The sequence below is a fragment of the Coenobita brevimanus genome, chromosome 44, assembly GCF_032717465.1.
Source record: "Coenobita brevimanus isolate Jiangsu-jjx chromosome 44, ASM3271746v2, whole genome shotgun sequence".
NCBI lineage: Eukaryota > Metazoa > Arthropoda > Malacostraca > Decapoda > Coenobitidae > Coenobita > Coenobita brevimanus.
Genome location: NC_136997.1, coordinates 32,535,239 through 32,552,025, shown reverse-complemented (window position 1 = coordinate 32,552,025; position 16,787 = coordinate 32,535,239). Strand labels below are relative to the sequence as shown.

At 42.8% G+C, this 16,787-nt stretch overlaps 1 protein-coding gene across 1 annotated transcript in view; it reads left to right on the top strand.

The window, feature by feature from the left end:
- The window catches only part of LOC145398042 (glutamate receptor ionotropic, delta-1-like), a 205,712-nt gene that overhangs the window by 127,114 nt on the left and 61,811 nt on the right, over positions 1 to 16,787 (top strand). Inside the window, exons 4-5 of the mRNA XM_080271004.1 lie at positions 12,723 to 12,966; positions 13,217 to 13,366. Coding sequence (XP_080127130.1) covers positions 12,723 to 12,966; positions 13,217 to 13,366 — 394 coding nt within the window. The remainder of the gene's footprint in view (positions 1 to 12,722; positions 12,967 to 13,216; positions 13,367 to 16,787) is intronic.

Below are 16,787 nucleotides of genomic sequence, written 5' to 3'. Positions count from 1 at the left end.
TGTGTATTCTCGTGACTTGATCTCATATTCTGATTCTTCCCTCTTAGAGGGGCTGGCTCCTCAGGGTGTTGTAGGAGTACATAGAATTATGAAGAAGGTTGATGGGGTTTTAACCCCCACACCCACTCTTATCTTGACATTTGACCGTCTTACCTTGCCGGAGGTTATCACTGCTGCGTGGTGGAAGCTAAAGTTTAAACCTTATGTTCCCTGACCCAGAAGATGCTATTATTGTCAAAGATTTGGTCACGTCCGCCGTTCTTGCGGGCGGGAAGCGTCTGGCCTTCCTGAGGTCTGTGGAAATTGTGGTGGAATTTCTCATGGTATAGATGATTGTTCTCAACCCTCTAAATGTTTGAACTGTGGAGGAGCACATGCAGCCTCCTCAAGGGATTGCAAAGTATACAAATATGAATACGAGATCATTTCTGTCCGAACGAAGGAGAAAATTTCCTTTTCTGAGGCAAAGGCCAGGGTAAGGGAGCGGTTCATTCGCCCTGGGGTTACCTTTGCAGCTGCGTTGTCTCGCCACAAAGCTACCCGGCAGGTGCCCCTTCCATCACACAATGTCCCATCAAATTCTCGGGGTTCTACTTCCCGGCCTTCTCGCCCGGGGGGTTCCACTGAGGGAGTGCAGCCTGGAAGCAGCTGTGCTTCCTCCAGGGAGGTGCCTCCTGTCTCTGGGGGTGTCCCCTCTGTGGTGGTTCTTCCAGCCTCTGGGAGTGCCTCCCCCATCCCAGTTCCTCCAGTTCCTCCTGTGACAAACACCCGTGTCGATGCTACACTTTGCTTTGACACATCCAAAACTCCCGATGTCCTTCCTGTGCATCCCTGTCCTGACATATCCAAAAAAAAAAGCCATCTCACATACTTCTATATCAGCTGCTACTTCCGTACCGACTGCTGCTCCTGTACTATCTACCCGCTCTGCTAGTTGCTCACTCTTCTTTACAGTTTGGCACTATAGTTTCTAATGCTTTAAGTTCTGGTGCAGAGATGGAGGTTGCATCTGCCAACTTCAAATGAGTGAGGAGTGAAGAGTTTTTGGGTGACTCCTCTCCTTCTAAGGTTCAAACTTCTGTACCATATGAGGATTCTGAGGGGGCTCTTCGCTCGACAACCCAGCCAGTGGTGGCGTCTAAGTCTGTGGCTGTTCATGATGGCCCTTCTAGGATTCCCGTCCCTGCCTCTTCCTCAGGTGTGGTGGGGCCTGGGTCTTTAGATACTCAGAGCTCAGTCACTTGTTCCCTCTGATCCATCACCCAGAGGCCAACCTTTGGATGATTTGGTTGGGAGGGGTTCGGTTGGCCCCGAGGTGCCAGCTGAACCCTCACATGGGTGTGTGGACGGGGCACATGGGTCTTCCAAGAAGGTCTTTGTGCTTCAGACTCATTCTGGAGATGGGCGGGACATGTCTTGGGGTAAGGGAACTCTAAAACTTCATTGCCTTCTCGGTTGGTGAGGCAGAGCTTCATGCCTAGGAAGAAGGGCTTTCACTCCCTTGCCAACGAGGTTGCTACATAGCTTTCTAAGTTCATAATATTTAATACTAATCACTATGGCTCAATTGGTACCAATCTGTCTTCAGTGGAACTGTAGAGGTGCCATGGCAAATTGGGAGGAATTGCAGTTATTAATCTCTGCTCTGAACCCACTATGTGTGTGTCTTCAGGAGACAATGGTGGGGGACAGACAGTTCCCTTCCATTAGGGGGTATAAGGCCTTCCATGCATCTTCTCCTGGTGGTCACAGCGGTGGATGTGCAATTTTGTGCCGTTCTGATGTCCCCTTTATTTCCTTTGAGATTCAGTCCCCCTTTCAAGTCCTAGCTGTACAGATGCACGTAGGGAGGTGCTATACCATCTGTTGTCTGTACCTTCCATCTTCCGTTCCTGTTATACATGCTGATCTAGAAACCCATATCAGCCAACTTCCACCTCCTTTCCTACTCCTTGGTGACCTTAATGGCCGCCATCCTTTGTGGGGTGTCTCACTTTCAAATCCCCGGGGTGATCTTGCCTCTTTGGTTGGGGATTTAGATTTGGTTGTCCTAAATGATGGAAGGCCGACCCATTTTCATGTTCAGACTGGCACATATTCTGTCATTGACCTTACCATCTCCTCCTCTAACTGTGCCCTTGATTTTTCTTGGGAGGTTTTGGATGATCTACATGGTAGTGACCATAATCTTGTAGTGGTCCAGCCTACTCGCTCTGTTCCTGTAGCCCGTCTGCTATGCTGGTGTCTGGACAGGGCTGATTGGTCTCTCTTTGAGAAACTATGTGTATTTGCCAACAGGGTTACTGATTTTTCAACTATCGATGATGCTGAATGTTATTTTACTAAGACCATTTTCTCAGCAGGGGTTCATTCTATCCCACGGACTTCTGGTGTTTTTTCCCGGAGACCTGTGCCATGGTGAAATGATGACTACTCCATAGCAAAGGGAACTTACAAAGCAGCTGCTCATCGGTATTTTGCCAATCGTAATGTTGTTTTTCTAAAAATACAGTTTCGCAAAGCACGTGCTTACTATAGATGGGTCATGAAGAATGCTCACCGTAACTCGTGGAGGTCGTATGTTTCTACAATTTCATCTTCAACTTCACTGTCTGTGGTGTGGAAAAAGGTGCGCAAGATTTCTGGTAGGTTCTCGCCCCCCTCCCCTCCAGTGTTGCGCCTTCACGGAGAACTTGTGTCTGCACCAGATGCAGTAGCCTCTGCTTTTGCAGATCAGTTTTACACTGTCTCCACAAAGGATCCTTCTCAGCCATTTGCCACCTTTCGTAGGAATCAGGAGAGGCTGGGTCTTGACTTTCGGTCTCGTGGCGGAGAGCTGTATAATTTAGATTTCGGCCTCCGTGAGCTACTTGCTGCCCTTTCAGAGTGTCGTGACACTGCTCCTGGGCCTGACGATATTCCATACACTATGCTACGTCATCTTCCGACTGATTCACTTCAGTTTTTATTGGACCTTTTTAACAGGGTTTGGAGTGAGGGCTCTATTCCGAGGAGTTGGAAGTTGGGTATTGTCCTCCCCTTTCCCAAGCCTGATAAAGACCATTCCCAAGTCTCCAACTATCGCCCTATCACTTTAACATCATGTGTGTGCAACCTGTTCGAATGGTCAATGTCAGGCTTATGTGGTTTCTGGAGAAGGGTTGCTTTCTCTCTCCGTCGCAGAGTGGTTTCCGTAAATTACGGTACACTTCAGACAACCTTATCAGGCTCGAGGCATCAATCTGTGAAGCTTATGCCTCCAAGCAACATCTTGTGGCTGTGTTTTTTGACCTTGAGAAGGCTTATGACACTGCCTGGCGCCATGGCATCCTCCAACCTCATGCCTTAGGTTTACGTGGTCGCCTGCCTGTGTTGCTTGGAGACTTCTTGACTGATCGTTTATTTCGGGTCCGTGTGGGTTCTACCCTCTCTGCGCCACTCTGCCAGGAGGAAGGTGTCCCGCAGGGGAGTGTCTTAAGTGTTTCCCTGTTTGCAGTGGCCATTAATGGTATCATTGACACTGTCCCTGCTGGGGTATCCTCATCCCTTTATGTGGATGACTTAGCTATATGGTTTTCTGGCTCCCGCATGTCTGCTATTGAGCGGCGGATATAACTTGCCTTGGACAAGATTTCTGCCTGGGCCACTTCCAAGGGTTTTCGGTTTTCCCCTTCAAAGATTGTGGCTATGCACTTCTGTAGGATGAGAGGGGTACACCCGGACCCTGCTCTCCAGCTCTGTGGCAGGAGACTCCGTTGTGTGACAGAGACGAAATTCTTGGGCCTGACTTTTGATTGTCGTTTGACATGGGTCTCACACTTGGCAAATCTTAAAACATCATGTATGAAGGCTCTCAATCTATTGAGGGTTCTGTCCCATACCTCTTGGTGTGCTGATCGAAGGACACTCTTGCATTTGTTTCAGGTATTTGTAACCTCTAAGCTGTCATATGGCTGTGAGGTATATTCCTCTGGCACAGAATCAAGACTAAAAACTCTAGATGCTCTCTATCATACTGGTCTTCGCCTTGCAACTGGGGCTTTTCGGTCCTCTCCAATTCCCAGCTTATTGGTGGAAGCTGGTGTGCCTCCCTTAGATCTACTGCGTCAGTCTGTTGTAGTACGGTGCTGGCTCCAGATTCGTCGCCTTCCAGACTCATTTGTCTGTAAGGGTGTGACGAAAGTCTTGTCTTTTGTGTTATAGTAGACACCCTCGCATGCCTCGTCCATTTGGCTATAGGGTTCAGGATATAATGGAGGGGTTTGGTTTGTCAACAGTACTTGTCAATCCTGTTCGGATCCCGAGGGTTGCACCTTGGATATTGCCCAAGGTAACTTTCTGCAGGCCTATTGTAAGTTCAAAGGATTTTGTCGCTCCTCAGTGTCTTTTAAGGTTATTTTTAGAACATTCTTCTAGTCATGGTGATTCTGTGCCTGTGTATACTGATGGCTCTAAATCCGCATCAGGTGTTGGTTTTGGAGTGGTATTTCCCAATTTTAGCCGTGGAGGTAGTCTTCCTTTGGTTGCCTCAGTTTTTACTGCGGAGTTGTCAGCCATCATTTTAGCCTTGAAGTTGGTGTTTGTTCATCCTGACAATTATTTTACTATTTTTAGCGACTCTCAAGGGGCGCTTTTGGCCCTGGACTCTTTTCCCATCCCTTAGTTTTAGCTATTTTGGAGTGGCTGTTCCTCATTCGTCGTCGGGGGAAGAGAGTGGATTTTTGCTGGGTTCCCGCACATGTTGGTGTGGTGGGCAATGAGACTGCAGATGCATTGGCCAAGGCTGCGGCTACTCAACAGCCCCCAACAGAATATCCGCTTCCTGCATCTGATCTAACACCTTACTTGCGGGATAGAATGCATGTGTGTTGGCAGAGATGCTGGGATGGTGTTGCTCATAATAAGCTGAAAGAGGTCTTCCAGAGAGTGGTTGTGCCAAGGGTTCTCCCTTCCATGCCTCGGCGATTGGAGGTAGCTTTTGCTAGGCTTCGCATTGGGCACTCTCGGCTTACACATGGGTTCCTGATGAGTGGCAAGACTCAACCGTACTGTGATGATTGCTTTGTTCCCCTTACTGTCTGTCACTTGCTGGTCGAGTGTCCAAGTTTGGGGGACCTGCGTCGGAGATTCCTCCATAGGCATACAGGGGTAGATGGTGCCTACTGTCTCTCCTCGATGCTTGGTGAAGCCCATAGCGTTTTTACTGATGTTTTTGGTTTTCTTCAGGAGGTGGGCCTCCTTCCACTTTTATAAGAAATTGTTTTCTCTTTTAACTATTCTTTTATTATTTTCAGTGTATTATTTCTAGAAAAAGATATTAACTATGCACAATTTATTTGCCACGTGTTTTAGCTTGTTGTCCGGCGGCATATGACCTTAGCAGTTGCGCCGCCAGTTTCTACTACAATCAATCAATCAATCAATTCCTAAATTTCTGTCTCTTCTCTATATATTGTATTCCTTTAAGTTTAGGGTATCGTTTGATATCTTTGGGGCTAATTTTGTTTCAGTCTGGTAAATAATATGTGGTTCCTTTTCTTTGGTATAGCTTTTCATCTCTAATAATTTAAATACCATTCCATCTACATTTGAGTACGTCAACTTGATCATCTTGTATACATACTTGCCATAGCTTGAGTCTACTGCCTTCCTTCTTTTTGATTCACTTTTCGTTGATAAATCTGAGAAAGAAACACCGATATGGGACTTAGTGTGTCTTGGCGTTTCGCCTAATGGCTTCCTTAGATTACAATTGCTGAATATACACCACATTTCCTGTATATACAGCAGAAGGCAGCGGGGGTGTTGGGGGGGTGAGGTAATGGCTAGGGGTTGTAGGGGGGGGGGGAGGTAGGGTAAGGAAGGTGAGGTCCAGTGGAAAGGGATTACAGATCACGGCACAAGGACGGAGAGAAACAAGGGACAGGAGAAGTGGGAAGTCCTTAAGGAGACGGAAGGATTATTGGGTAAGGAAATAGAGGTCGCAAGGGGAAAGGGTTTGCCGATCCCAGCACAGGTATGTATGTGTGTGTGTGTGTGTGTGTGTGTGTGTGTGTGTGTGTGTGTGTGTGTGTGTTTAGTATCCAAATGTGTAAGTGTGTGTGTGTGTGTGTGTGTGTGTGTTTAGTATCCAAATGTGTATGTGTGTGCACAAGCGTTGTATATGTGGGCAAGAAGCTGGGTGAAAAGAGGGGATGGGGATGGATGGGAAGGAAGGAGGGGTGATGTGTGTGTGTGTGTGTGTGTGTGTGTGTGTGTGTGTGTGTGCACAAGCGTTGTATATGTGGGCAAGAAGCTGGGTGGAAAGAGGGGATGGGGATGGATGGGAAGGAAGGAGGGGTGATGTGTGTGTGTGTGTGTGTGTGTGTGTGTGTGTGTGTGTGTGTGTGTAACAAGATGGTAGTCATCTTTGAAAAATGCACTTTAGTAACACCTGTTACTTATGTCAGAAGTTTTCTAGTGATGTGCATCGGTCAGCTGTGGCCTTAATAGCATCTTAAATGATCCACTTTTGCTGCTCAGACTGGTTCTATCTGGCTTCTTTTTAATAATATGATTGCGATTTAAAAGCGCATATTAACTTCTCTGAATTTTATAAAAGCATTCTAGAGATGAGTGTACATCTACTGTATTTTAAATGATTTCCTATACCAATAAACTGCGCTTTGTGGGTGCGTGACGAGCGAACGAGCGCCATGTTATCAGAATTTCCCTCTGATACACAGTGCTAGGATGGAAAATCTTTTTAAATTTGATTTCGTAATTGAGGCACTGACCGATTAGAGCTGGGCACTCCCTTGGAAAACGCGTGATTCCAAGGGGTTCCTACGACTTTACTGGTGAGTTTTTTAGATGATAAAATTTATTGAATGAATGTATGACATGCAGAAAGAATTTCAACTCTACTTCACTTGGGTGTAAAGTTATCAGATGCTGCTTAGTGTGACGGCCGGGTCGTGCTGGGACGGGTTGGGCTGGGTCAGGCCGGTCTGCTCATTTTCAAACTTAACCAGGAGTAAACATCGCTCACTCATAATAACAGTTTTTGTGATCAGTTTGGCTTGTTTTCCCAAAAGATGGTGAATTTTGAGAAATGGCACGTACTTAACACCTCTTATGTTTTCATAAGTTTTCCAATGATGTACGTAGATTTGCTGCGGCATTTACAAGTTTCTGAAATATCAGTTTTGGTGCAGTGCCCCACCACCCAAAACTACCTGATTAAGTGTTCTTTCTCGTTTTCCTTTCTTGAACAGTACTAAAAGTTATTGTTGGTTAACACTTCATTTTAACCACTTCAAGGCAATGCAGTTTCCTAAGTCAAAATGAAAGAGTAAAAAAATAAAGAAAGAAAGAAAGAAAGAAGAAGCTTGTATCCATTATTAATGAAATAAGCAAGACCTCACACAACAAGCACGATTAACATAACTCTACGGACCTCAGCACTCAATTACACAGGGATGTAAATGGTTCTGGTAAAACTTAAGGGTGTCCATTTATGCCTCTCAGTTTCCTATTTTTAAGACTGTATGACATTTTATTCGGATCTATGAGTCATACGATGAACACATACCAATACAACTTACAGGAACATCAACTTGCCATTACCAGTAAACAAAAAATTTTCTGCCCCCCCTCTCTCTCTCTTTTTCTCTTTCATACTCAGTCGAACAGGGCAGTACTCCCGAGGTGGATGGCAAGCTGGTGATAAGGAGAGCAGCTGGAGCTCCTGTTTTACCAGCCCTCGGGACTTGATCCTGACTATCTCCCTTTGCTGAACATTTTCAGTGCATTCATTTACACAGAGAGTAGGCCAGCATGCTCTCATAATACCTTTACCTTCACCTGTCTACACCACACTACACACACATAATATATCACACCTTCTATTCACTCTCTTTAGCAATGGCCGCTGCAATGTTACTATCAAATGAGGTGGTACCTCGGATTGCCACAACTGGCAGGGTAGGGCTGGCGGTACAGGGTCCTTCCAGTCGCCATCAAGCGACTGTGCCGGCAGCGACTCTTGCAATTTCCAATGATGCTCATCAGCGGAGAAGTGAAAGTGCGGCCTTATTCTTCACCAACATACGCGGCCTTAACACAAATTTAAACTCAGTTCATTTTTTCCTTCAATCCATATCCCCTTTGGCCCTTTTCCTCACAGAACCATAAATCTCACCCTCTACTGATATATCCCCATTTTGTTTTCTCGGTTACAATCTCCTCACAAATTTCTGTAACAGGGGCGGCACCTGTTGTTATATCAAATCTCAATATACAGTTGACACAGTTATAAACTTTACTTCATCCAGTTTTGATTAATCATTGTATAAGCTAAATTGTCAAAATATTACCAAATATATCTGTGTAGTCCACCGCTCTTCCCATGCTTCTTCAGAACCCAGTGTATTTGATTCCTTATCTACACAGTTGAGTAATCTTAACCTTGCCCTTAACACCGAAATTACCATTTTGGGTGATTTTAACATACATAATGTTGAATGGTTATTGCGCTCTGTCAGGACTGATGATGCTGGTCTAGAGTGCGAGCTGTTTGCAGAACTGTTTAATCTCACCCAGCTGGTAAAGCAAGCAACCAGAAGACCTGATAATACTGACCATAACGCCCATCTCTTGGATTTGTTCTTGACAAATAATCCAGATTAGTACAGGATAGAGGTACTGTCACCACTTGGATCCTCTGACCATAATCTCATCAAAGCCTCATTAGTTAACCCCCCCACACATCCCCGTTCTGAACCTGTCAGGGTGACCTGATGGCACTTTAATGAGGCAAACTGGGATGGATTTAGAAATTATCTTGCTGACATTCCATGGCAGTCTTTCTTCTCTAGTGATCCCAATTGTACAGAGTCCCACATTTGCGACTTAATACCAGCTGGTATGGATTTATTTATACCAAGTCAACAGTTCACTAAAAGATCGAAATCTCCAAAATGGTTTGATGGCAACTGTGCCAGAGCAACTGCCCAAAAGTCATTAGCATATAACTCTTACTTAAAACCAAAAACATCTGAATCACTCTCTCAATTTAAAATTGCTAGAAATCATGCAAAAGATGTAATAAATCTAGCTAAATCAAACTTTATTCAAAAGCAAGCATTAAAACTACTTAACAACCCTAGTGACAATAGAATATTCTGGTCAACTCTTAATTCTTTCAATAATAACTTTAACAAATCGTCATCCATTCCCCCACTGAAATCTTCGGATGGCAACATTACAAATGACCCACATGCGAAAGCAGATATTTTTGCCAGTACATTTGCCAGATATTCTACCATAGACGATGCCAGCCAGAACGTCCCAGCACTAGAACTTGACTCTCCCGAAACTGTTCCACTTAAAATACAGACAAGATGCGTAAAATCCATCCTAGACAATTTACCCACCAGCAAAGCTCCAGGCCCAGATGGAATTCCACCAATTGTTTTGAAAAAGTGTTCCCCTGAACTTGCCTCTGTTCTAGCTAAAATATTCAGACTATGCATACTTACTTCTTCATTCCCAAATTCATGGAAAGAAGCCAATATCCACCCAATTCCGAAGAAAGGAAGTTCCTCTGACCCCTATGATTACAGACCAATAGCAGTCACATCTTCACTTGGTAAGGTATTTGAAACTTTAATTAATAAGCACATTGTTAAACATCTTGAATCCAACAACTTAATTGGTGATAGACAATTTGGGTTTTGCCATGAAAGATCCACCATTGACATACTCAATCTCCTAACTCATACCATCCATCAATCAATTGACCTACATGGAGAAACTCATGCAGTAGCCCTTGATATTTCTAAAGATTTTGATAGAGTATGGCACCGTTCCCTGCTGTCCAAACTCCCTTGCTATGGACTAAAGTCTTTTGTTCCTTTGACTTCTTCATATCTTAGTGACAGGAAAATAAGAGTAAAAGTAGATGATGTATATTCCAATTTCCACTCAGTTAATGCCGGCGTGCCGCAGGGATCAGTTCTGGCATCATATTAATGATCTCTTATCTGTCACCCACAATCCCATCGACTCATATGCACATGAATCACACACTACATGGTTCATTCACAGTCAGACACCCATTTACAAAGTCTAATATCTCTACCTCTCAACTCAGTACAGCTATCTCCATAAATCAAGACCTATCTACGATCAGTGAATGGGGACAAAACAACCTTGTCACATTTAATGCTAGTAAAACTAAATATATACAATTTACTAACAGACAGATATTGCCAGATTCGTATGTTACCTTCAGTACTACTAATATTCCCATCTCCAAAAGTATTGAAATTCTCGGCATCTCACTTAACAATGCCCTTAGCTGGACCTCTCATGTTAGATCATTTGCTAAAACCGCCTCAAAGAATCTTGGATTAATGTACAGAGTCCGTAACTTCTTCACTGATGAGCAGTTAGCTGTAATTGATAAGAGTCATGTGTGCTCTCAGCTTGAATAGTGCTCACCCTTGTGGAATGGATGTGGAGAGGTTGCATTAAAACAACTAGACAAAATTCTGAATAAGGCTGTTAGAATTATTAACAACCCTGCCATTACAAGTAAACTACCTTCCCTGCAAGTAAGAAGGAATGTTGCCTCCCCTGCGTTATTTTACAGATATTTTTATGGCAAATGCTCAGACGAAGTTGCATCCATGGTGCCACCTCTCCATCCCTTCCCTCGCGCTACACAGGCATCTGGTAGCGCTCATGACTGGAATGTCACTCAGCCATATTGCAGAACTTCTGCCTTTCAGAATTCTTTCATTCCCCGTACTGCATCTCTTTGGAACTAGCTACCCCAGAGTTGTTTCCTTCAAACTTCAACCTACAACTGTTCAAGTCTAACTGTTACAGATATTTTATGAGCAAAGAACACTAGTAATCTGGTGTATGGACTATTTTTATTTATTTATTTGTTTTTCCTTTCTCTGTTCTGTTATTTAAAAAAAAAAGTACCATAGCTTTACTCCATTCCTTACCCTGCGTCTCCTCACATCTCTCTTGGTTTCCCAATATTCATTTTTTAATTAAACCTGAAGAATTTCCTCGTTCGGTTGAACCTGTTGTGTCTTCCAAAAAAACATTTTCTTCAGAGAAAACAATAATTCCAAATAAGTAGAAGATACGTCTAAAATTCAAAAGTTTATTTCTTTTAGAGGATTTGCAGAGCACAATGATTATAAGAGGTGTTAGAGTAATAATTCTCAAAACACTTTGGTGATTTGTTGTTTACATGAAGTGAAGTAAACGGCTTGACTTGCAAGAAGTATGTCTGTGCTTAAAAAAAAGAGGTCAGTACATTTGGAGATACATGGCTTCCATATCCGTAAATAACATATTATGAAAAGGGCGTGTGAGAACAAAACTAGTATTTGGAAAGGGTTTGAGTAGGAAAATACAATTCTTTTAGTTTGACTTGAATTTTCATAAAACAGCAACAAAAGAACATTATGCGTGTATATAGTGGTGTGAGAAGAAGGAGGGCTAGTCTTACTGGATACGGAGCGGTGCGGAACGCCAGTGAGGAGGGCTGCAGTTCGGGCTGGATGCAGGGAAAGAAAAAAAAAAGTGTGTGTGTGTGTGTGTGTTCTTACCTACCTAATTGTTCTTACCTAATTGTATCTTTACAGGAATGAGTCAAGCTTGTACTGTCCCTTGTCTTAAACCATATTTATCGTACATATCCTTAAATTTGTGAATTGTTTTGGCACACACTATTTCATTCGGTAGTGCATTCCACTGATCAGTTGCTCTGTTTGGGAAACTGAATTTCCTCACGTCTTTATTACCTCTCTTCTTATGCAGTTTTTTGCAGTGTCCTCTTGCTGATGCTTCCCCATATGTTAAATAATCATTTAGGTCTATTTTCTCCTTCCCTGATATGCATTTATATAGCATAATCATGTCACCTCTTTTCCTTCTCTCCTGTAGTGTTGGTAGATGCAGTTTATTTAGTCTTTCTTCGTAGCTTAGATCCCTTAAGCTTGGTATCCATCTTGTAGCGGCCCTTTGAACTTTTTCAAAATGTCTATGTGTTTTTTGAGATGAGGACTCCAGACTACTGATGCATACTACAGGGTTGGTCTGATGAATGATGTTATTATCCTTCTTAGCATGTCTTCATGTGTGTGTGTGTGTGTGTGTGTGTGTGTGTGTGTGTGTGTGTGTGTAAGAGAGAGAAAGAACGTATACTTTTTATTTTATTTTTTTAAAGATTAGTCGGTATATACTAAAGACATGACGGTCACTCAGTTACATCCATACAAAGGTGACCATTTGTTCAGACAATTTATAACAGGTAAGAGTGTTATACCGAGCGTGCCATAATACTCTATCCTCCTCAGGTAGGTAATTCTTGTGTGTTGCGGGGTTCATTCTTACCAGTTTATACCTTCCATCATTTCCTACATTATTATTGTACCCAACGAAAATGTGAAGAGGTGACGGGAAGCACAAAAATTATTCTTTAATAGGATCGGTAATGCTGGAGAGGCCGACCCCACGACACACGAACATTTCCAGGTAATTAACAAAAGTGGAAAGTGACGCAAAATATATGGACCACACTGCAAAACAGCAGTTATATATTTGTGCTGTATAAATGATAAGCCAGATTTTCTTTGTAATAAGAACACAAATACCATTGCTTCCTCCATACAACCTCTCATTTATTTTCTCCTTCCTGTTCCCTTCCCACGAAGACCTAGCATGCTTGACTTTGGACTTTTTCTGCCTGAAGCCCTGAAGTCCTCCAGCAACCCCACCCTGGCTACTCTGGGGAAAAAAATGTTTTTAGACCCTCCCAATGATTGTTTGGACCCATACGGATTGCTGCTGGAACGGGTTCAAAGGGGTACGCATGCCCTTATCATCTCCTATGATTACCTCATCTTTATTCAGCGTAAAAAACAGCTCACTCGTTCTACATACATAATGGATGATAAGGTTAATATCAAGCCTTTCTCGTAGTGTTTATCCTGTCTTTCTCGCAAAGTATCTTGATACTTAAGAGTTGACCTCACATGGCAGTCAGATTTTCTTTTTTTCCCCTCTTGAATAATAATGCACTTATACTGCACTGTTTGAAAGAAACAGATCATTACTTAGCATTTATGATAAAGAAATATTAATTGCGTCAACTTTGCACTAATTTTTCATGAAGAACTGATGACCGATTTACTGTGTATCTTCACAGCTCTACAAAACCTACTTCTCGTGGTTCCTACGACGAAACACTCCTTACACCACCATCCTGTCTGACCACCTCACCCGTCTAGTGGAGACTGGAATACTGGCTAAGATTATTGACACTCACGTAGGAAGGCTCATCGGAGAAGAAAGTAAAGTAAGTCAATTATCAGGAATAATTTCAGGTAGCCATCCTTTTTCAGCATTCATAACATAGAAGGTGGTAAAATTCTGAAGACATTCAATCTTTGACTCATTAGGGAGCAATAACTCATTCTGTGGCAACCTCTTAAACTCTTTCGGTAATATTGTCATTTATTACAGTCAAGCCCGCTGGGTATTCCGGCCTTTTCTATGAATAAACTCCTCAACTTAGGGGGGAGGGGTCTTCTCTATGACGTTTCTTTTGAAAATGTCTTAGGTTAGGGGTTAAGTTTGTTTAGGTTAGGTCAGGTCAGGTTGGGTTAGGTTAGGTAAATTTAATAATAATAATAATAATAATATAACACTAATAGTAATAGTAATAATAATAATAATAATAATTAATAATAATAATAATAATAATAATAATAATAATAATAATTAATAATAATAATAATAATAATAATAATAATAATAAACGTTTTTCGGTGGAAATTAGCCTCAAAATTACTCGATACATGGGTAAATCCTTCCCCTAATGAAAAAATGAAAAGCGAAAAATCCGTATCTCGGTCGACTTCGAGAATTTTATATTGTATTTGACTTCAACCCCAAATAAGTGTTAGGGATCATTTGCTGTGGATATGAATCTACAAATCATTCAAAATAAGGGTAATCTTACCGCTAGTAAAAGAAAAAATAATAATATAACCCGACTGTAACAAACGGCAAAAATTCCACTATTCCTTCCTACACCAGCAAACCAATAAATCTGTATATATGAATGCTTGCTTATCAATTAAAATATTCAAAGAGTGTGGTGAGGCTTAAAACAAGGCATATGAACCGTAATCCACCCCAGAAAGGGCAAATATGCCCTTCACCCCATGTTTTAGTTAACGGTAATTTCTCCTTGTTCTCATTTCACTGTGGACCTCTTGTAAATTCATGTGTCACTGTGACATATGCACACATGCACACATGCAGCCAAAGAGACCAAGCGCCACGGCGGAGCAGCAGGTAGCAGAGGGGTCCAGTCATCTGCTCAGTCATCCTGCTGCCATAATCACTGTGACCCCAAGCACACGTGCACACATGCAGCCCAAGGCACCGAGCGCGGTGGCGGCAACAGTCGAAGCGGAGCAGCTGGTAGCAGGGGCAGCCAGCCATCTGCTCAGTCATCCCGTTGCTTTCGTCACTGACACACACACACACACACACACACACACACACACACACACACATGCACCATGTGGGCGTGGTCAGGGACCACTCCCATTGGGTTCAGAAAGAAAATTGGGATTATAGGAGTACTTTCCATGCATGCTTTCAATTGGAATAAAAGAATTACATGGAAGGGATAGGGGTGATAATTGCCCCCCTGGGCAATATAATATATACTTTTTCATATTGCATGTGTTCAACTGGGATTCAAGTGAACTTAGGGACGCCATAAAATACAGGAAAAATATAAGATTTTACTAAAGTAGTTTACTCATCCAAAGAAAATCTGGAATTTTTAGATGGCGATGTCAACTGAGACGTCTCATATATGACTTGCTGCCTGAGGATATTGTTGAACCTGACCACCTCGACCACAATGTACAGTCACTCATAAAAGAAAATACCCTTCTGTGTGAGAGGCCTCCTAGCTCATATCATTAAGGTTTGGTAACAGGGTACATGACGCCAAGAATGGGGGTGAGGAATGGTGTCTTTGACGTACAGGGGAGTTGATTTGCACGAAACATTGCTTCACGTCATATTCGGAATCAATCGCAACTATTTTTGATATATGTAAGATACCTTCAAAATCATTCACCAGTGACCACACATTTCCATTCCCACAATATTCATGCGTTGAATGCCCTGCACCTTTCACAAGATTTTTTTTTTCTTTCTCTTAGTCTCTGATCCTTTGAGGCATAGAACCACATTTCAACCAACGCACTCACAAGCACACATGCATGAGATGTACGCCGAGGCCTACTCCAAATACGCAATAAAGCTGTCATTTATGTTTAAAAAGATGAACCATATCTTCTGACACAGGTTTGATAAGATTTGATGCGATGCCTTCAGACACTGGTTCTTCTCCAGTAAGAGGTAGGGTTAGACTGGATGGTATGAATTAATGGTTGGTGTCATACACAAATGTGGATGTGTGCATGGAAAAGTTTGGAAGGAATGAGAGAGTGTTTTTGATCGGTGATATGAATGGTGAAGTAGGGAATGTGAAGGTGGATGGAATAGTTGGTGAGTGGGTTGTGCCTGCTGAGATAGAGGAGAATGGTAGTGCGACATTTGTGCTGGGAGGGGGTTGGTGATAGCCAATACCCTCTTCAGGCATAAAATGATCCACAGGTATACATGGCGAGTGATGAGAAGGGTGGGTGGTGAACTGAATGAATGGCCGGCAATGATTGATTATGTGTGTGGATGAAAGGATGCGAAGATGTGTTATGGATGCAAGAGCCTATAGAGGTTGGGGGAGTGGACTTTCTGACCACTACTCGATGGTGGCCAGAATCAAGAGAAAAATAAGATGGAGTAATAGAAGAAGGGAAGGACGGGAAGAAGGAGTAGTTGCAAGAAGAGTGGAAAGGTTACAAGAGGATGAGAAAAAGGCAGAATATAAGAGAGAAGTGGAGGAACAATTGGGCAAATATGAATTGGGGCAGATGGGGGACGTGGAAGGTGTGTGCAGGATATTCACAGGAGAAATATGTGCAGCATGTAATGTGGTGTGTGGGATGAAGAGAAGACGGAGGGGGGTGCAAGGAACAGCGTGGTGGAATGAAGAGGTGAGACAGGCTGTGGCACAAAAGAAGAAAGCATACAATGAATGGATGAGAAATAGGGGCGTGGAAGAAGTTGAGAGGTGGAAGAGAGAGTTATATGTAGAAAGAAAGAGAGAGGTGAAAAGATTAGTAAGAGAGAGTAAGAAGAGAGTGGATGAGGAATTTGGAAGGATTTTGAATGTAAAGTGGAAGGACTGTAAGAAAATGTTCTGGAAAGAGGTGTAGAGAGTAAGACAGGGTGGAAGTGAAGTTAGCAGGGGAGTGAAAGATAATAATGGTAGATTACTAGTGGACAGGGGAGAAAAAGTGAGCAGATGGAGAGAACACTTTAAGGATTTGTTGAACATAGAGAATGGAAGTAATGCGAGTATAAGTGGTTGGAGAATGGCTGGGAGAAGGAGGGAGGTGAGAAGTCAGGAAGAAATCAGTGGGATAGAAGTTGTGGAAGCAATGGAGAAAGTTAAATTGGGGAAAGCCCCAGGAATTGATGAAGTGTGTGGTGAAATGCTGAAGCATGGGGGAGAGATGGTAGTAGAATGAATGTGGAAGATGTGCAGATTGGCCTGGGAGGAAGGTAGAGTTTCGGAGGATTGGAAGTAAGGTATAATTATTCCCTTGTACAAAGGAAAAGGGGAA